General features: G+C 46.3%; 1 protein-coding gene across 10 annotated transcripts in view; it reads right to left on the bottom strand.

Moving 5' to 3' along the window:
* Positions 1-21,214, bottom strand: part of Ndae1 (Na[+]-driven anion exchanger 1) — a 207,260-nt gene that overhangs the window by 36,823 nt on the left and 149,223 nt on the right. For 9 of the 10 annotated variants that reach the window (XM_089543780.1, XM_089543777.1, XM_089543779.1 and 6 more), the window contains exons 2-7: positions 14,508-14,614; positions 10,175-10,321; positions 8,531-8,666; positions 7,800-7,960; positions 7,148-7,345; positions 4,158-4,298 (exon numbers count right to left, since the gene is read on the bottom strand). In XM_089543780.1, coding sequence (XP_089399906.1) covers positions 4,158-4,298; positions 7,148-7,345; positions 7,800-7,960; positions 8,531-8,666; positions 10,175-10,321; positions 14,508-14,592 — 868 coding nt within the window. In that variant the 5' untranslated portion in view covers positions 14,593-14,614. The remainder of the gene's footprint in view (positions 1-4,157; positions 4,299-7,147; positions 7,346-7,799; positions 7,961-8,530; positions 8,667-10,174; positions 10,322-14,507; positions 14,615-21,214) is intronic. The other variant, XM_089543782.1, reaches the window with a different exon arrangement.

Below are 21,214 nucleotides of genomic sequence, written 5' to 3' on the forward strand. Positions count from 1 at the left end.
TCAACTGTCTAGCTCTATATGGCTGTGTTGATACTTTTTTTGGCAGTGAAACACATATTTATTGCTGAGGAAATTAAATTTAAAAATATAAATTTTTTTTCCCCTGCCACTCAATTCAAATTTGTTTTGTCAAGACCAAAAAGACCCCGTGGCTGCCACTTGGAAGTAAATGGCACTGTTGCTTAGCATCACAGATCTGCATTCAAAAACTGCCTCGACATCACCACAGTTAGCTCATGAGAAAGGCTGGTGCCGGTGACACCTGTATTTTATTTTATGGCCTTCTCTATCTTATAAGAGCTCCTTTTTCCGTGACAGTAGACTGTTTGTCACTAGAAAGATGCAATCTATTGATACAGGACAACTATTATCTGTCTCCAGTATGCCTTTAACATCCTGAAATGCCTTGTTAAAAAAACTGCTGTTCTTGGCATTAGCTGTCTGAACACACGGTTTATTATGCTTAATGTACTGTAACGGCGTACAGCTAGCTAGCAATAGTACACACTGCATGGATGATTTCAGCACTTCTTCTAGTGGTCACAATTGTGTAGCAGCAAAGAAAGAGGGACGTGCAACAAACACTCTGCGCCATTATGAGCGACAGCAATGCTTGTAATGAGAGCACTGTATTTGTTAACTGCAAGCATTACATTTCTTTACTCACTAGAGCAACACATAGATTGAGGCAGTGCTTTTGTTAAGTGGAAGCATAAGATACACCACTCAAAGCAAGAGCAAGCTGCTGTCACAAAGCGTTATGTAGCAGCATATAAAAAAAAACAAACATATCAACCATTTCATTCATTCCACACTAAATTCTCTTGGAACATGATCATATAGTACAGGCAGTTGCTGATCACAGAAATTGCAAGTGCAGCTCTGTGCGGCTATAATTACAAATTACGGACTGAATACAAAGAAGAAACAGTCGTGCAGTGCCAGTGATGTACGACAGAAAAAACAGAGCCACACCAAGTTTCAACACTTCTTGTGCTAAATGCCAAAGAAGCAAGAACAGCCTGGAATGCAGTATTTGTACCCTCAAAAGTTGTGCAATACAGTGAAACAAATCACACAATGCCACATCACACACAGAAGACTCCACTTAAGAGGACCCCACACAAGCATCAGATAGCTACAACACTTGGAAATGATGTCTCACTTGATGGCTACTACCGCCACGCTCTCTCCTATTTGCCTCTCACCACTAATTGGCTAAAATCTCAGCCAAAAGTTATCTAAAAAAATGAAAAATTGTACGAGCCAAGTTATGCATTTTATGTGTCTCAACCTCCAACTTCGTTCAAAAGCACAGGATTGTGTTATCAGTTCTCTGCCCAAAGCATCGCAAAAAATAACGGGAAGTGGGTAGACTTGCCCACTCAGTCTGCTTTTTCAGATGCCTGCCAAAGTGCACGCATATTTTCAGTCTGATTTTGTTGTGCTTCTAGTTCTTTCATGCCAAATATGGCAAATTTGTACTTCGCTACAAGTGATATACCGACTCAGTTAACGAGAAACACACTAAATTTGTGTTTTTTCTTATTGATAACTGCGGCCATTCTACTGCACACAATGATGAATTTTGGTCTACATGAAAAACTGAATATTGAATATGCTAACATCAAAATGCCAGGATTTGTCAAGTACGCACCCAAGGAACTGTGGTAACAATTAGTGTTTTAAAGATGTGCATTATGATTTAAATTCAGAAAAAAAAGAATTATGTTATTACTGGTAGAAAAATCTGTCTGCATAAAAATCGCGGCTGACGTGCTACCCACCTCATTGTTTTATGAAATATTCACTGCACTCACAATACAGAAATGAAAAGCATCCTATTTGCGACATGAAGGACAGTAAACTAACCAGAAGCAAGTACATAATACTACGTGCAGTTTTTTAACATTCAGTGCAATCTGAGACAACAACTGTATTAATGGCGGTAGCTTAGATATATGTGTGGACTGTATTGAAAATGAATACCACAGGTCCTTTTTACCATTACATTTGACTGCAAAGGTCAATGTTCCAAGGAGCAAATAAGGGCACAGAATGCATCTGAATGCTCATGTGAAGTGGAGTCCCCTGGTCACATACACACAAGACACAAGCCATGTTCACACGAATGCGACGCAAGCCCAAAGTGGCATCACATGACTGGTGCTGTGAACACCAAACTCCACAGAAAGCATATACCACTCCTGTAACGTGGAGAAAATAAGCTTACGGTGCTTTCAGCTGCAGAATACAAATGCAAAGGCTGAAGCTGTACACTGCACAACCAACCAGCTTCCATAATAATTTTTTTTTTCCTGTGTGGCAAAAGCTAAGGATTTACCTTCTGTATACACCTGCTAGATAGATTAGGAGGGAAAAAATACTAAAGCATAAGGTATCCTCCCAACCTGCTACTGATGCCACTGTCAAGAGTATATATGAGGTTGGCGCAATTCTATATATTTTGACCTTTGTATACCACATACAAAAATTTTAAGGGACATCGATGACAATGCAAATATCCGATGTTTGTCCTATGTAAAAATCGAATGTTTGGCTCTTTGTGGCTATGCTGATACATGTTCAGCAGCAAGGGACTTACTTACTGCTGTGAAAGTTGCATTTTAATTAAAAATAGAACATTAAAAAAAAGACTCCGTGATCCCCGTTATGAAATAAATGGCAGTGTAGCCTTGCATCAGAGATCTACGAATAAAAGCTGCTGATGTCATCACATAACATAATTTGCTTGTGAAAACAGGCAGTGGAAAGAATACCTTTATTTTATTTCTGCAGGACTTTCCTGGCTTACAAAAGCTCAGTGAAAGTTGCCCTTTTTTTCATTAGAACATGGCAATCTATCATTACTTATGCCAAATCAAAGTTTTCCTCAGTGCCTCTTTAAAATCCGAGACCCTTCGTAGTCCCTAGTCAGCATATAGCCTGCTATAGCAAAATGAGTTGAGTGCATATAGCAAAAGTCACAGCAGTCATATGACAAAGTGATTCCAGATCTAATGAAGGCAACATAGGAGATAAGACATCACATGACACACTTTGAATGTCGCATTCGAGGAAACGGAGCCCGACAGTCAACGACGGAGCTTGAACATGTGGCGTTAGCAGAGCCAGCAGTGCGCAAGATGAGAGAAGCTGAGAAGGGCGTGGCCACCACCACTACGCAGTGACGTCATCAGGCGTGTGGTGAGTGTTGGGTTAGCTGCCAGTGCGATAGCGCAGTGTCTGAGGTGCCTTGGTTACATGGAACAGTTCCAGATCCGTAGACACCCTCCTGGAATAGCTCTCTGCTGCAACATCTGCAGCTCATTGTGAGCTGCAAGCATAGGACTGCCTTCTCGACTGTTCGTTTGCCTTTCCATCCCCCTCTTTCCCACAGGAGAAGAATCAAACAAAAAGTCCACGAAAGCTACAATCAGCACGGAGAATGGGCCTAGAGTAGCTAAAATAAAGGAAGTATCTACATAATTTGTGAAGGATGCAGTAGATGAAAATGTGACAGATTTCATGTGTGCCTACTGTTGAAAAGCTTTAGAATCAGTTTTAGGCCCTCCTTTGTAAAAATCAAGAAGTGAGATAGTGTGCTTTGTTGAACCGAATAGAAAAGATTTGCAAGACGACAGTTACCTAAATTTTATAACAAACCTTGAGTTTTTCTTTTTTTTTTTTCACCTAAAGTAACAGATCTGATTGAGCAGAATATCTATATATGTTTACACATTGCTGCATGACATAAGAACAAAGCAACAGCAGCTTTATGCTGTGCTATATGTACAACGAGAGCAATGTCAGTAAAAGGAAGCAACGTTGGGCACGTACCACAGTATAACAGCTATTGTCGTCATCCTCTCCTACTTTCTACTTCCTTCTCTCCTGCCCACCTCACAGTGAGACACCTGTGCCAAAGTTGCGAATTCGGGGGCTTGTGCCATTACCGGCTACCGCTGTAAAACACTGTAATAGTACTGTGCTTTGTCACAGTGGTTTTTTTTTAATCTGTACCAGGACAACAAATGACCTGTTGCAGACTTCAAATAGATCTAGAGCTTTCCAGCAAGGTGGTGGTCTGGAACGTAGCCACAGACAGGAAGACATCGATACGGGCGAGCGGTTACACGTTTGCTGGGCACCTTTACCACAAAAGAGTTCCCTTAGCATTCTCGCCGGATGCCAGCCCTCGGGATTCACTTCAGTGTTTGGGGTGCCAGCAGGTGCCGAGACCACCACTGATGACGGATCAGGATTAAGTGACGGACTAGAATCCTTGCCGCCGTTGCCTGGGTGTCAGTGTTGGTGTTCAACGCCAACCGAAGGAGGAAAGAACAAGTGCAGAACAACGATGATGCGGTAAATGCGCTGCAATACACACGTAAACACCACAACAACGAAAACAAAGATCACTGCCAGGAGACAAATGGCCTGTGACGTATCCTCAAGGCAGCATAGCTTCATACATAATCCAGCACTGAAGCTTATCCATTAAGAGCATAAATGCAAGCACTTATATACTTCGTGGGCTGTCATCTTGTGGCCCAAATGATGACGCAGAAACACAATATGCATATATGCAACAACAACAAAGCAAGTCTCATAATGCTTAAATTAAAATGCTATTCTACTTTGCTTCAGTTGCTTTTTGTGGTGTCATCTGTAAACTTTTCCACAATAAAAAGAAAGTTAAAGTATAAAAGATATCAAAGAGGGATTGTTTTGCAAAGATTTTTGAAATAAAGATACAAACACGTAGCTCTACCTTTACTGCTAAACACCAATCAAGTGAACATGCTTGATCAAGTGCCTACCACTATTGTAAGCAACATTCAATGTCATTTCTTCAGACAGCAAGCAACAATCTACATTATAGGAAGATTTCAATGCCATAAAATTACACTGAAATCCACCAACACTGCATATCACTTCATTGTGTATAGAAGCAATGGTACAGCAGAGTTGGCATAATGGCAGTATGAATTTGCATGCCACTCTATACGCTCTTCCAGTATTCCAATGACTGCCATTTGCATTCATTTTAGATGCCACGCTTGCCATATACACCTAATTTGTGTGCTGGCACTGAGCAATTGAGAAAGGAATATCAGCTTCAAAGCTAAAATTCATAGTGGGAGCACGTAAGTGTAGAACTCAAATTACTGTATATTGCCGTTTATAAGTAGACCTTCCTTCAGAAGAACGACCCTCCGAACTTGGGGGTTGACCTATATGCGGAGCCGACCTATTTGTGGGGTCTAAGGTAGTTTCAGACGAGCGGCAGGTAGTACGCGCTCTCTACCAATGCCTGTTCCCAGCAGAATGAATAGGGCTCTATGCATCAAAAAAAAAAAAAGAACATATCAAGGGGTGCAGCAAATAAAATGGCTCATTTGGTCAAAACATTCAATTTCTCAATTTGTTTTCTTTCGTAACCCTTGGGTCTTCATCTGTCCCATAGCAAAAAAATTATAGTGAAATATGCAGTACAAAGTTATAAAATGACTTTTTCTTTAAGTGCCATCCCCGAAAATTGTGAGTGAACCATGCCTTTGATGACCCCAGCACATCGTCAGTTCTGTGACAGAGCACCACCATCTTAGTATACCACCTTAGTATAACCATAACTATGAAGTAACTAACTATGAAGTATAACTATGAAGAGCAGAGATCAGAAGATGAGAGCTTCCATTGGCTGCAATGATCCATTGCTGTGGACAAAAGCAAAAGCATACAAGGTGATAAATGAAGCAAACGAGCGAATAAACTGTAAAGTTGATTTTCTAAGCTCTCACTTTTTCTGTGATTGCTGTCACTCATCCCTTCAGCATTTCGTAACAAATGAAAGTAGAATGATTCTTTTTTTTTGCACATGAATCCTGAGCTGCTGAAGACTGCAGTGAAGCTCTCGATTTTTCTGTGCATCTTTGCATTATTTTTTAAAGTTATTTTTGTAATAAACGTTTTCATGTAGATATGCATGCTGGAGTTTAACTTTTTTTTTTATAAGAGTACTGGGCATTTAAAAAAAGAACTGATAGCTTCATTCCACAGAACAGGACTCTGATCACATGCTGATATAAAAAGTTTCTTCGTAGCTTTTAATGCCTCGGGGATGACTTTATGAGGGTGTTAATAATAATTACTTAACATCTATACTAGCCAGGTTAAAATAAAACGCAGTTCTGAAATCAGCACAAAAAATTCCATATCTATGCTGATTCATGTTATATTTCTAGCATCAAAGGCTACAATCTGCCTTTTTCGCAAGATGTGGAGCCCTCTGGGAAGTGCGCAAAACTGGTTGGAAACAAACGTAAGTGGGAGACGGAGGGACGAAAAATTCCACGAGGTGCCAACTGTGTCTGCAAGTGTGTGCATGACAGCTTGCGCCATCTGTCACTGGCACCTGTCGCTCACATGAACTGTGCATGCGCGGTATAAGCTGGTGTTTTTTTTTTTTTTCAACCAGTGGAGCTGGAGATGGAAAGGCGCGCATGTGCAGAGCGGCCCTGTGATAGAGGCGGATTGCCGCAATGCAGATATGCTCCCAATTCATTTAAATCATACACTGTAGCAATCACTGCACATCGAACAAAACAGCACTTCAACAACAATCTGATTGTTGAGTTGTTCCAAACCACTGTGGCCGAAAATTAAAGATGGATGTGCGATGTTTAAAAAGAAGAAAGAGTAATGAAATCGCAAGAAACTTTTACTCCGAGTTGAAATGATGAAATGAACAGACAATGAGAAGAATTATTCAGATTTTGACTCTCAAAAAACCTCAGATTCAAGTACGCAAACAACCTGCAGCACAATCGTAATGCAGGACGCACATAAAAATTTGTAGGAAATAAAATATTTTTAAAGCAAGACTCATTTTCAGTCAACAGTACTTGAGTCCTAAAGTCCCCGGGAAGCAAATGAATCCACCAGGAGCACTGAGGAATAACTCAGAAAACAATTCAAGTAATGATCCATCTCCTAAAATACGGTTCTAACAACATGTGCGCCCAAACTATCCCATTTTGTTAAGAACAGACATAAAACTAAGATAGATAGTGTGGCAACAATGTCGTAAGGTGGCTGGAGCCCCCCGCCAGAAGAACCTTGGGAAGGTGAGTAGGGTGCTTACTGTGGGCTCCAAACATGCTCTTGGACGAGTTGCGACCAATGTCGGCCAGAGATCGAATGAGGGGCAGCCGTGAGCCTTTGTCTGTGCGATGTCGTTCGTGCTGGTGTCGGTGACGGCGCAGAAGCACCTCCTTGGTGCGCTCCAGCTGCTCGCCAGCTGACAGCTGACCACTGTTCACCATGTTCTCCAGGACAAGGTCTGCAAAGCATTTTTCACTTGCAAGGTAAGCGACAAGAAAGGCACCATAACAAGCAGGTAATGAAATGATGTGCATGAGACCATTTACTTTAAGTGCATGGCACACGGAAAGAAGGCCACCTGAGCTGATATGCACAAAAAAAATGTGCCAGAAAACTGTCTTGAAAGCTTAATTTCTCATATTTAATAAAGCAGCTCAGCCAAAGTTTATAAGACTGCACGGATCCACTCGTGGATTAATGAAATGATAGGCTGCACAGACTACTGCTTAAAAACTAAAAACCACTGGGGTCCTTTTAACATCCACCAACATCACACAGCACATGAGCATTTTTGCATTTCGACCCCATAGAAAGCCGGGATATATATGCCAGCACCTTCCTATGTACTTCTCAAATCATAATGTACCCATTCCAGGGGCCACATACAGCTACAGGAGAGTGACACGACGCACCAGCAATGTTTTCCAAGCTGCTGGCCTCCATATCAAGCATGACAGTGCCGTTGAGAATAAAGCTGCGTAGCTCCATGAGCGAGTGAAGTGAGATGGTGGACACATGAGGCTTGGACCATCGATCTCCTCCCTCTTCCACATCTTCTTCAAACTTGATCCACCTGAAATGATGGCATGAAGAAATGCTCAGTTAAAAGAATTTTGCAACGCTGCTCTCTTTAACAAATGTTAACCAATCCGTAGTTTACTTTGAAAAAAGAAAATAAGAAAGTGTACGGCAGTGCTCAACAGCTTTTTTAAAACAACCTGCGCACCCTTTGGCAAGCATATGAAGTGTTTGAAATTAAGTAATGCATTTACAGAGATGTACGCGAAGTGACTAAGCTATCCCTATTTAACTCGGAAAATCTGTGTACAGTAGGACTGTCCATAGGCAGCACAGGAAACATGGTTAATGACTCACCTGGAGCTCGGACAGTGTGGGTTCACCTGATATTGTGAGAGCCCCTGTGGGTCTGAATCCAGGTGAGCTCAAATGAGACTACACGAGTTTGAGTCTATGTGCATCTGAGCTAAGTGAGTCTGGGTCTGAGTGAACCGAAGCGAATCTTAGTATATGTTAACTGAGGATGACTGCAGGAGGGTAAATGTGGGCTCGTTGAGCACTTCCTACAGCTAGTATGTCACATGCAATACCCGCGGGATTAGCCTCTCATGCAGGAACCACTGACCTGGCCGCTTCTCTCCATTCCATCTCATCCCCTTCAGCACAGAGAATCTCCATCTCACTGAAGAGGGGGTGTGCTTCATGCAGGCCATCTTCCTCTTCACCAAGGATAAAATGGACCCGCTCAGCAGGGGGAGTCACTGCGTATCGAGTGTGCATTCACATCACATGCAAGGCTTCACAAGCAGTATATACCCAAATCACAACCCTGGGCAGCCATTCACAGTGTCAGCTGCCATGTCATCCACAGCTTTTGGCTTTTGCTGTGGTGTTTCCTAGATTGTCAGCAAGCAGTACGCAATACGCAAGCAAAAATTTTATGCTGAAGCAGTATAACTGTGGGCATTTCGTAGACTCCATAAAAGTCAGCTCTAAAGCCCATCAAAATCACTTTCCCTGGGGCTGTCAGGATAAATAAGCCAAGCACGTCAGATTCGACAAATTGCTCGTCAGTTCATCTCCTTCAGAATCTGACAGCTCCGTTGCAGCAGTTTTTAGTCACTCTTTCATAAAGTTGCTGACGGCAACTTTCTGGATACCTTCTTTAGCAGCTGTAGTATGAGGTGTTACTCCACCACGCCTGGAGTTATCCATCGAGATTTGGTGCATATGCTCATAAATCCAAGCAGAGAAAAGCAGCGATAGCGAGCAACATTTGCTTGTGTACTGAAGCCAATTGGAGATGGAAGCTGATGTCATTAGGTGATTTAGCACAGTAAAATGTCACAGGCACAGTGAAGCCACGAATTTTTTTACTTCGACAGCCATGCTGCTTTTTTGGCGCTGGCAAACAATCTTAAAAAATTAAATCATGCATAGTCTGTACCAATAGATAGTCCACGATGAGCAAAATTATAGCTTTTAAGCATGTAAGGCCCATATATAAAGTAAAGTCTTGAAAATACAGTAATTGCATGTAATGTTGAGATGTGCTTACTGCAATTCTATCTGTCTACATCAAACAAGAGCACACTTGCACCGCAAGCTGGAAACATTCACACTGTTGCACCCTGAACATTACAAGATGACAGTTTCAGTGTTTGGCATAGAGCAGCAACAGGCTCCATGCAGGCTGAAAAGCCATTCTGAACCCAGTGAAGCAAGTCTCAAGAGTCAAAGCATTCTCCTTCTGCACAGCACCAACGACTGAAGGGAAGATGAAAGAAATCAACCCCATCAAATCTATTTGGGAGGCGTCCCCTTCAATTGCCCTTTTGCCAACTTCTCCTTGGGCCAATTTGAGCTCCTTGAACTTTCTGCTCCCAGATAAATAGCTGGAGATGAGTGCTGACACCGCAACTGCCATAATGCGTGCTTGGAACCTCCCGAACAGAGCCGAACGAAAAGGCAACCCAACAGTTTCAGCACAAGGACTAGGCGGGGGACAGCACGGAGGAAAGGAAGCAAATGTGCATGCAGTGCAACAGCATACATACAACACATGAAAAAAAAATACATATACTGCAAGTCAGTTCCACAACTATAGACTGGTAATATCAGGGAATAACTGGGCAAAAAGTGGTTGACTATACCACGATACAAATGCAGATTTCACACCTAGTAAACCTGGTGCTAATAACGATAGCAGTAAGGGGACACTGGTCCTGGAGAAAGAGTTGTCAAGGAGAGAGGACGCGCCGCACCGCACCTGATCGGTGGTTGCCGTCGCCGGCGGCGCCGCCTTCGTCCTTGCGGGCATGGCCATTCTTGTGGTGGTGCCTGTGGTGCCTGCGGTGGCCGCGCCGGCGGTAGCCCGGCACGTGCAGCCCAACGTACACCGTGTGAGCTCGGTGACCTGCAACACAGTGGCGCGACTTTTTTATTGGCCGCCAGTGAGGTATGCGCGCAAGATACCGCGTAGTATTCTTTATTATCGTTTTTATTTTTTACGGGGCGAAGGCTAAAAGGTTAAGTGAAGGCTACTTTCATGCCTGCAAGTCATTTGCGCCCCTACAGCTGGTATCAAGCTTGGTTTCATACTCGTGCAGCGCAGGGTAGCCAACCTGCTAACCCCCCTCCCCCCGCCTTTCCTTTATCCTCTCTCTCATCCTTGATAAAACACTCTGGTAAAACGCTTCATCAATGGGCATCAAATGGGGCTGCAGCCGAGCGCCCTCACCACAGAGTGTTTTTTTTATTATTTTTGTTTTAGATGGGTAACAAAACATAGGCGCCCCTCGCAAATCATAGGCTGAACCCGTCCCGGTTCCAGCTAGCCTGAGGAAGCACTGGCTGTTTTCGGCAGCGCAAGTCTTCAAAAGACAACGGAGGGGAAAGAAAAAATATATACTTAAAACACTGATAATTGATCACCACGTGGAGTTTGCATTTTTTACGTGTAGTTTCGATTTCGGTCTAAGTCGAACGGTGTTGAGGTGATTTTCAAAAGTGAATATAAAGGTTTGGGCAAGTTGGTAATTTATCGCTACACGGAAAACGTGGCGCAGAAAGAGGAGAGGACGGGGTCGAAACAGGCGACAGGATCAAGCACTAACTTTCAAACAAGAACGTACAAATAACAGGTGAAAATTGCCACGTGCCGTCTATGCCACGAAATCTAGCTCTTTCCTAGATAATGCCACAGACGGTCTACTGACGCAGTTATATCCTGCCCGTGCTATCTTGGAGGCTTCCACGACTTCCCTAGTCAGGCCGTTGCGGTGACGATACAAAATGGTGTGTTCTCCGTGACTTTGCGTCAAGTCTTTTTTTTTTTTTTGCAATATGGGCTTTGTGTAGCAACACTACATACATTTGCGTTGTGTTCTTGCAAACGCACATTCAAACATCTGCCGATTTGGCGTTTCTAACAGCACAAGACAAACATCTGCTGCACACGGCCAACTGGCTCATGAGTGCGTATAATATTAGAAAGAGGCACTAAGAAAGAAAGTAGCAAATAACCATTAACGCTGCCGTGTCTTGTCCACCTAATTTCGCTTGCGCCTGTGCTACCTGTATGGTTTTCGTGGTTGTCATCAAAAGACGCCATCAGCACCGGGCAGCGGCAACATTTTCTGCGCGAAATAATCTTCAACAGTTCCCTCACAGCTCGAGGTAAAAAAAAAAAAAAAAAATCGCAAATGGACAAATTTCAACGATCTGAAACTAAATGCCAGGCGCAGATCGACCGGCATCATCGTGAAAGCACAGCGCATGCCTGTAACATAAAACAGCGATAAAACAGCACAGGTCAGTGGTCAGAATCGTTGCTTCCAGGATTCTTCGTGCCGCCATAGTAAACGCAGTCGAACTGCTGCCTGGAAACAGGCTTCCAAATCGCCATTTTCTTAAAGGGTCAGTCTACTCACCGAGATGAGTGTATAAATAATGGCACATTCTGGTAGTTGGCATCCTATAACATCAATAACGAGGGGTCTGCGCCCGGTTTAGGCAGGAATTTATATTTTATTTCGGGGTTAAAAGTCGCGTAAAAAAGCATGGTGGCGACCCCAAACGTTCATTTTGTTCAAGAGAGTGGTAGTCTTTTTTTGTAGAAGCATAAGTGAATATACTACGTACCATTTGTATGCCCCAATGTCAGAGAAACGCACGTTTTGTTCTAGTAAACTGTAGAAGGCGTACCGCTCGCTTTTTCTGTAAATCACATGAATATTTATAGTTACACGTACGCAAAACGCAGGCACATTCCCTCTTTTAGTTGCGTTTTAGCGTATGCTAGCAGAGACGTAAAAATAAACTTAGCCTATAGTGGCGCCATCTGGTCGTCAGGACGGGAACCATTGCTGTAAACAAACCGACTCTCCACTTAAGCCTAGGAGCGGCAGAATCGTCACTCTAATTATTAAAATAAAGCAAATTTATCTCTTATATGTTTTCTTATAGGCGAGATGAGACGAAGCGAAAGACCGGCGCCCCATTTATGGCCAGTGAACGCACTGAAAAAGGCAGCAACAACGAGAATTCAGTCCGAAGCGAGAGGTCCGGCTTCGACGGGCGCCGCCATGTTTGTCGCCGCGCGGCGGAAATCCAGATGGTTGCCAGATGAGACTACCATCTCATACAGATATGTTCCCACATTAATAAATTCTATTTTAAAATGGTCTACCGCACTCCTTGGCACCACAGCTGCCTAAACGGTAATTTGAGTAAAGAGCTATCGGTTGCCGCAAAGAAAATATGGTCGATAAAATTCAGTAGACTGACCCTTTAACAGTGGAGGTACAGAACTGAACTGATACAGACAAGACGGAGCATGCGCAGAACGGCAGAGAGACGAAGCGCGTCGTCTGTCCGCACCATCCCAGGTCACACAAAAAAACAAAACTGAGAAAGACGCAAACCTCACCTGGACGACATCACCGTCACAGGTCACGCGAAAACAAAAACCGAGAGAGAAATCATCGAAGCATTCAATATCAGGACTGCCGGAATAGATCAGCGCACTGTCAGCAGCACTCCAAGATAGCGAAATGGAATAGGGGTCATTAGCCAGATTATAGGTGGATGGTTGAAAATGTTCCTTTAGGGTGCGGATTTATTTATTTCGTTCCGTCATGTTCCACTCGTTCCTGTCAATGTGGGTTTGAATAAAAGTGCCATACCCTTCGTCTGTGTGCCGTTCTGGGCATGCTCCGTCTTGTCTATCAGTTCAGCGCGACATCTCCACTGCGAAGCCCCAACTATAGCCACCGCTCTTGCCTTGTTATAGCATTTTTTAACAGCCAGAGCAAATAAAAAAAAGGCTAGCAAAAGAGGGCAATGCAAACGGAATAACACATCCACGTAGGAATGTTTTTATCGAAACTGCCTATATCGAACTCCTTGTGTCGGGCGTACCGGTCGTTCGTTTACTGTTTTAATCACTTCAGAACAGCAAGATCGAGCTTGATCATTCCTTGCGGTCACAAAGAAATCAAGCGTAGGGAACGCGCCTTTAAACTGATGAGCCTGCGTTCCAACTGGTACAGCTGTTGCTATAAACGTAGCTCCGCATTGATCGACTTGATCGCATTGATCGCATTGATCGCATTGATCCGATCAATGCGGAGCTACGTTTATAGCAACAGCTGTACCAGTTGGAACGCAGGCTCATCAGTTTAAAGGCGCGTTCCCTACGCTTGATTTCTTTGTGACCGCAAGGAATGATCAAGCTCGATCTTGCTGTTCTGAAGTGATTAAAACAGTAAACGAACGACCGGTACGTACGCCCAACACAAGGAGTTCGATATAGGCATAGTTTCGATAAAAACGAAAGTGCTGCAAATATAATTTTGCCGTGTCCCTGACGCCTGGGATTCGAAACACAAAATTTAGACCACTGCCCAGTTTCGATGTAGATACTGAGACTTAACTGCCTAAGGTTTGCCCGTCGTTAGCATGGGCGAAAAGTATAACCATGCATTTACATGCACGTTTACAAAGGTGTCAGAAATGCGAATATACTTCTGATGTAAACCAGAAAACTTAGACGAGACCAACGCTAGGCTGAAGTGCGCAGCGTGAAATAGCAGCAGAGCGAGACAAATAAAAGGGGCAAACACACGCAGCTTTTTTGTCTCCCTTTTTTGTAACGTGCTCCTGCTACTTAACGCTCCTCGCTTCACTTTGGAAGGCCACCCAGCTATCCCAGTACGTGATCCTCTCATCAGCGCCAGACTGCCAGCAGTCTAATGCGCAGCACAAAACAGCCACAAGTCACGTGTGCTCGCGGTTTCATGCACCCCGTTCAAACGCCAAAGCCCGCGAAAGCCGAAACCGAAACTATTAATTACCACAAAACGGTTATAATAAACTATTAAAAGTCCACTGCAACATATCATCTCCAGTTCTGGTCGTCTGAGGTCCTGCGCCCCGCTATCAGCACAACAACAAAAACTAAACATAAAAACTTAATGTCCACTCTTAAGTTCCTGCCCCCTGACAATTGAAAGAGCAGTAGTCATGAAGCCTCAAAGCGATTTCATTCCAGAGGAGCCCGTCTAGTGAGACGTGGATAAATCTGGGCCCAAGGCACGCACCTTCAAAGTCCTTGTCCGTGTAGCTTGGGTGTGAGGTCAGGGCCCCCGGGTCCTTGGGAGCTTCGTCCTGGTTTCCCGTCTCCATCTTCTTCTGCTTCTGCCACGGTCTGCGAAGACAAGGCGGGACGAGCAACGTGTCAGCAACTGTCCACTGACCGCTTACATGAGATGGTCTCAACGTCTATCTGCGCCATTCTTGGTGCATGGTTCAAACATTTGCGCCATTTTGGGTCAGAGGTATCATTCCGGAAGGCACCACTCTGCGCTGTCTTGGCCAAGAGACCATCTAGCGGTGCTTGCAAGCACTGACGTCTTATCACAAATCGAAATTTGTAAACTTAACGTCCACAGTAGATATTTGCAACGGTTGCGACCCAAAATGGCGTCTTCCGACCGAACAATGGCTGCGACTATAGTGAACTCACTATAGCTGCGACTACCCTGGACTGCGGCGCTTGCACCGCAGCATCCTACCGTTCCGCGAGCGAGAGCGCGGCAGTTTCCATGGCCGGTTGACATGTTTTACTTATTCTAATGCAGTAACGTTAGAAGATTGTCGGGAAGCAAATGTGACGTCGGAAGCTAAATTCGTTTACTGGCTGGAGGGAAGCGACGTCACTTCGGGTAAAGACAACCGCTGCAAATGCTATCGCATATCCAGCACATAATGGAAATGGGTGTACCAGTGAAAAATTGGTTTAAAAAATTTTCTTAAACCATTGCCCGTACACCCACCATTCCAAAACTCTTCCGTCATTGAGTGCTGCAAGACTTGCATGGAGAAGTCTTGGTCTACGTGCGGAGACTATAAGCACTGAAGATTTGGACCTTTTTTTCCTTTTCCCAGGTGAACACGTTGTTTTCGGCTGTGACATGCTACGACGCTATTTACCGCAAATGAAGGCCCTCCTGCGGCTATCAATTAAAAAAAAAACATTACACGGTTCACAAACACCGTACTTGTTGCCGCTTGCATGTGAGTCGAACAGTTTCACAAGACCGCAGCGGCGCCGGAAGCCGGCGTGTATCAGAAGGTCGCTAGCGAACAGCTAAGAAAATCAGCGCTAAATAAGCTTAGCAAAATAGCTAACTGGTTCTTCAAGTGCCGCCGTGGGCGCCGTGATTGAACCCGCGAATGGACCTCCATGGTGATTTGGAGAAAAGATATAGCAAGCAATGAAGTAATCAAAATGGTGCGGCTCTGGACATCGCCGTCCCCAAAGAAGCTTGCCAGCTAATTAACTGCACAGGCAGCAGGTCTGGCACAGAAAGCATCAGCAGCTTCCAGGCACAGAGGCTATCAGCCACGAACCAGGAATTCCGCGCATCCGAAGCATTCGCGTACAAATCGGAAGAATTATAAATTAGTCTTGAAAGTACCAACAGGAACGCCCCTGCTTATTTACTGCTGTCGCGGTGGCTCAGTGGTTATGGCGCTTGGCTGCTGACCCGAAAGACGCGGGTTCGATCCCGGCCGCGGCGGCCGCATTTCGATGGAGGCAAAATTCTAGAGGTCCATGTACTGTGCGTTGTCAGTGCACATTAAAGAACCCTAGGTGGTCAAAGTTTCCGGAGCCCTTCACTAAGGCATCCCTCATAGCCTCAGTCACTTTCGTACGTTAAACCCCCTTAAACCAAACCTGCTTATGTACTGTCGGCAGCAGAAGTTTACGGGACGCGTGTTCTCGGAAAAAAAAAATTGACTCTAGCTCGGCCTCGCAACCCAGTCACACGGTACTGTTACTAGCGAATACAGCATGCAAGTCCCCTTGCATGCTGCGGCGAAGTAACTGCTTTTTTCTTTTTCTGCACACTCGTGCCCCGTAATCTTTTGCCGCCGATAATGCGATGCTACTTGTAATCTTTCGGAGCTCGCCAGCTAACCGGCGTGACGTCACAAGGCGCGCAGCTACACTGCTCAAGCGAGCTATATGATGAGGATGATGTCGAAATATATTATGATAATACAAGAAGAGGCCGGAACTCATAAACACTATGTGGGGTCCCTATTACGGGACCCCAATGACGTCGGCCGCTAAGCTTCGCAACATCGAGCCGAGTTGTGTTTCATCACCCGCACGCCACGTGGGCAGATGTTAAGCGATTATATAAAGTGCACAGCGCGAGCAATATACGGAGAAGCAACGTGCGTATTCGACGCATTTCCAATCGTTCGCCTATAATCTGGCATGACAAAAAAAGAAAGAGAGGCAAAAATAGCAAGGATTGATAGCTGGAGCGCATAAAACCTTGCTCCGCCAGCAACCTATAAGAGCCCCTGCCTACGTGACCGAGGCCTCCGATAAGCAAAACAGCCCGCTCTCCACGCAAGCGCAGCAATGCGATGATGGCTCGAGGGAAGTGCTACCCGGCAAACAGCGACGGCTCATTCCAACTTCGTCGCGACTGATCTGCTGCTGCTGCTGCTGCTGCTACAGCACCCGGATACACGCGACGTCACATGGTCATCCCGTCCCCCAAGGGACTTCACCCAGCACGCAGAGCACGCGCTCTTTTAATCTGTCTTCCCTTTAAGAATAATAATAACAGATAAAAAAGAGAGAAAATCGGCGAGACATAAAGGAGTCGGCAGCGGTGCCAGCAGCCAGCCGGTCCTTTATACCGCGCTGCCGGCGACATCTCTGCGGCGCGCCGTAAAGAAGCAACAGCGCGGCCGGAAAAAGAAAACAAAAGAAGGAAAAAAAAGTTTGGCATTAGTAGCGGATGCGCCGGACAACGTGACGACACGCTGAAGCGCCGAAGCTGCTGCTGACGTTATAAAGGGCTGCGAGGCGGAAATTACAGTTGAGTGCTGCCGCGGTTACATCAAGAAAGCGAAAGCTGACACGCGTGACAGGACGGCCCCTGCAATATTAAAAACAGTGCTTGTTAATTGCTAAACAAGTCAGAAAAAACAAAATCTAAAAAATGCGCCCAGTCATTTAGCAATAGGCTAATTTGATGTTCAGAAGTTGGAAAGATGTAAAACCCTTTATTCTGTGACTTTTTGCATTTTCCCGGTAATGGCAGTTTCGCGTTTGCTTTTTTTTTTTTTTTTACGCACAAGACCGACCGTTGACTTGCTGCTAAAGCGAAATTTCTCCTTCTGTAAACGACGTCATTTGTCTTGCGCGTGCGTGAGCGCATATTTTGCTCCATGTACGACACCACCGCTGGAATGCAAACGCCAGACCTCTCCTCTCAAACGCGGCCACAGGATCACATCACTCCTCTCTGCAACATGCGACCGAGAGGGGAGAAGTGGAGGGCTTGGTGCCACAGCTGCCCGCCTTTCTTCTGCTCCCAACTTCCTCCTCACCGCAACGATATATGCTCTAGTGCGCCCGAGTGTTACCATGCCTTTCTTCCCATAAGACGCCTTGCCCAGGCTCCGCGGACCCGTTTGCCCCAAGCCTATGTGCTGTGCGATGTAAGTGCTAGGCAGTGCACGTTAAAGATTCACAGGCCCTGTTGGCCCAGGTCCTCACAAATCTATGTGGAGCTCCTATTCAGGAGCCCCATGGCGTCTAGTCGGGGCTCCGTCGCCGCCGCTCGACGGAAACGTAGAGCAGGACCCGGCGGCACCGGCCGCCCGATTTCGGAAGGGGAACGGTCCAAAAACGAGTCCCTCCGTCAACTGCGGGCGCGACGGAGGCGACGGAGCAAGGGAAAAACCGGCTGTGAGAATGCGCCGCTCGCGCCCCGGCTACCAAGGTCTGTTAGGACAGCAGGTCATGGCAGCTGAGCATCGCCGCCTCTCAGGCCTCCCTAGAAGGGTGGGAGATGAATGATTATAGGGATGGGTGGGGATTGGAAGGGCAGGCCCAGACCATGTGGAAAACGTCCGAGAACGTCGCTCCACACAGGCTGCAGCCCCCGCCAAATCCGGTGTTGAACTGTTTCAATACTTCAGGGCATAGCATTGTATTTGTAATAACTTTGAGACAGAACCGTTCGTCTGCTCTACGGAGCGGTTGAGGTGTCCACTGAGAAGTGAGCAGTTCGTCTGCTCTACGGAGCGGTGAGGTGTCCATTGAGAAGTGAGCCAGTTACTGCACACTTCTTTTCCTCAAAACCAGTTTTTTCTTCCTGTCACGAAGCCGCCAGGAAAGTCGCAGCACTCCGGGTCCCCGAGCGGACGCACCTCACGCGACAGCGGCACGTGACTGCTTGCGCGTTGGCACCGACCGGCAAACCCTCCGAGCGGCCCTGTCAACAGAAAACATGCTGCTCTCCTATCGGCCGCAGTAAACAGAAAACGCCGATAAAGATGCGGGGGACAGCGCAAAAACACGTATACCCACACTCCTTGCACGCGTTGGGTTCAGCAGACCCCAAAGGGGGGCAATTCTCGTAACTCTGCCTTATTCCCCCCTTTCCCTCCGGCGAAATAGAGGTTGCGACGAGGCAGTTCGGCGACAAATACGTGTCGCGCAATGCGTCGACCAAGACGAAGCACGTTCAGCAGGACGCCGAATCCGCGCAAGCGTAGCGGAAAAAAAAAAAAAAAAAGTTGCAACGAGTAGAGGACTCTCGGTGGGCACCTGAGCCGTGCCGTTAGGAAAGGAGTGAAGGAGAGGGAGTGAAAGAGGCTGCTGAAATTTACAATCACGTATCTGAAGCGACAAGCGAAACTTTCATGAAACGACCCTTCAGGGCCGAGGGGGCAGAGCAGACTCGTCACCAAAGAATGAAGCAGTCGAAATGATAAAGGTGGTGATTATTATAACTGGCAATTTTGAAGTACGGGGTAGCGTCATTGACAAAGAACGAGTAAACCATCGTTCCCAAGCCAAAGCCTGAACAAGACGCGTCGCGACAGTAACGTCAGCGGTACAGTCAACGCTATCGTTAGCACAGCGCGATGCATGACCGCATTCCGCTTATACGTAGAGACTCAAATGCGGCCACGCAGAGGCAGGTATCCCCCCCCCCCCCCCCGAATCCCCTCGCCCTCTGTTATCTGAACATACGAAGACGGCACCTCGTGCTGTGCTAAAACTCTCCGTTAATGCGTTAGGCGCGCCGTAAAGCTTTGCATGAACGCGATCCAGACAAATGAAAAAGCGCATGCGCGGCGCTTCGTTGCAGCAATATTCAGAGGGCGTAGTACGCAAGCGCTCGTCCCGCGCAACATTCCACCAAACTTTCGTCCGTGCTTGGACAGTGTTGCGAGTTGGCGTATACGTAGAAGGCTCCACACTGGTTGCACGGTTGGCGCAACGTGCGTCAGGAATAGCCCTGGGACAGCCGCGAGGAAACTCTGCCAAAGGAAGGGGCCAGCTACAGCGAGTGACCAGAATAACAAACATGGCGGTTGCCACAGCGCACACCCAGCGAAGAAGCTGACGCGACGACTGCTGACATCGTTAGCAAAAAAGCAATGGGGCGCGGGCCGATATGCGTCGACCTGCAGCGGACGAAAAGGGTTTCGAAGCGGGGGTAGTGGGGAGGCGCTGCGCTTCTGCGTATACGCCTTCGCCAGCCATTCTTGAGGAAGGGTGCCTCCATTTGTGTGATGCAAGAGCAAAACAATAACTTCGCCACGGCCCTTAATGACCCATTTCTCTTCTCTCTCCATCTCTCTATTTCGTCTGGGATGAATGAAAATAGATGCTGGACCCGTTACGACTTGGGCCTCCCATCGAGATTTCTCCTTTTTTTTTTTTATTCAGAGGCGTAACACACACGCGCGCCAGTTTCTCATGCACTGCACTGCGAACACGCACTGCGCGTTAGCGGGTCACAAGCGTAGTCTGGGCGGTTGGCGGTCGAGGAAGTGCGATGCTGCCTCGGCGTACAGCTCGGTCTCGCCCATAAATCTACTTTTTTTTTTCTCTCTTTCTGTCTCGCAGGGCCGTTCCCTGCTCAGCGGTTTCTCGGTGATGAGCGCGTGAGCAGCGGGTTAAGTGAATGCGTGAGCACGCGCACGTAAGCAGGCGCTTTATTTTGGTACTGTTGTTGTTTGCATTGGAGGATCTTGACCTTTCATCGCAACGTGTTTGAAGCCCTGCCGTGTACCGCCAAGCTCGCAGCACTTTCCCAGTGTATAAGCGACCTGTATCTATTGCAGGCTCATCGCTATCGTATAGGCTTGAGCCAACGTTGATGAAGATTTCCCAGTCTAACTGCACTCATGGTTTAAACCGGCCTATTTCATTTGTCTCCGTACAGGTGCTTCGATGCAGCGTTCCTCTCATGTGCAAAACTGGCTTTCAGGAAAGGAGAAGATGGAGTAACTGTCTCGCATATCTCGGTGGACATCCGAACAGCGCCGTAAGGGAAGGGAGGAAGATGGGAGTGAAAGAAGAAAGAGAGAAAGGGGTGTAGTTGAGGTCTCCGGAATAATTTCGACCGTGAGGATCTTAAACGTGCACTGACATCGCACAGCACACGGGCGCCTTTCCGTATGGCCTCCATCGAAACGTGGCCGGATTCGAACCCGGAACACCGGATTAGTAGCCGAGCTCCCTAACAACTGAGCCAGCGCGGCGCGTGGGAACATTTCTGACGATACGAATTTTCCGCATTAAAAGCGTCTCTCGCCAAGCCAAATGACATCACTTAAAGCGGTAACCGAGCTACCATGTAGCTACGCCCCTGGATTCTCTCCCAGCCCCAGAAAATATTGCCTTCGAATGAGACATTGCTATATGTTTCAAGATGCTCGATGCCTTTGCTGCCGTCGCAGAAATAATTCTGAATAT

The sequence above is a fragment of the Amblyomma mixtum genome, chromosome 5 (genome assembly GCF_055824585.1).
Source record: "Amblyomma mixtum isolate Tamu chromosome 5, ASM5582458v1, whole genome shotgun sequence".
NCBI lineage: Eukaryota > Metazoa > Arthropoda > Arachnida > Ixodida > Ixodidae > Amblyomma > Amblyomma mixtum.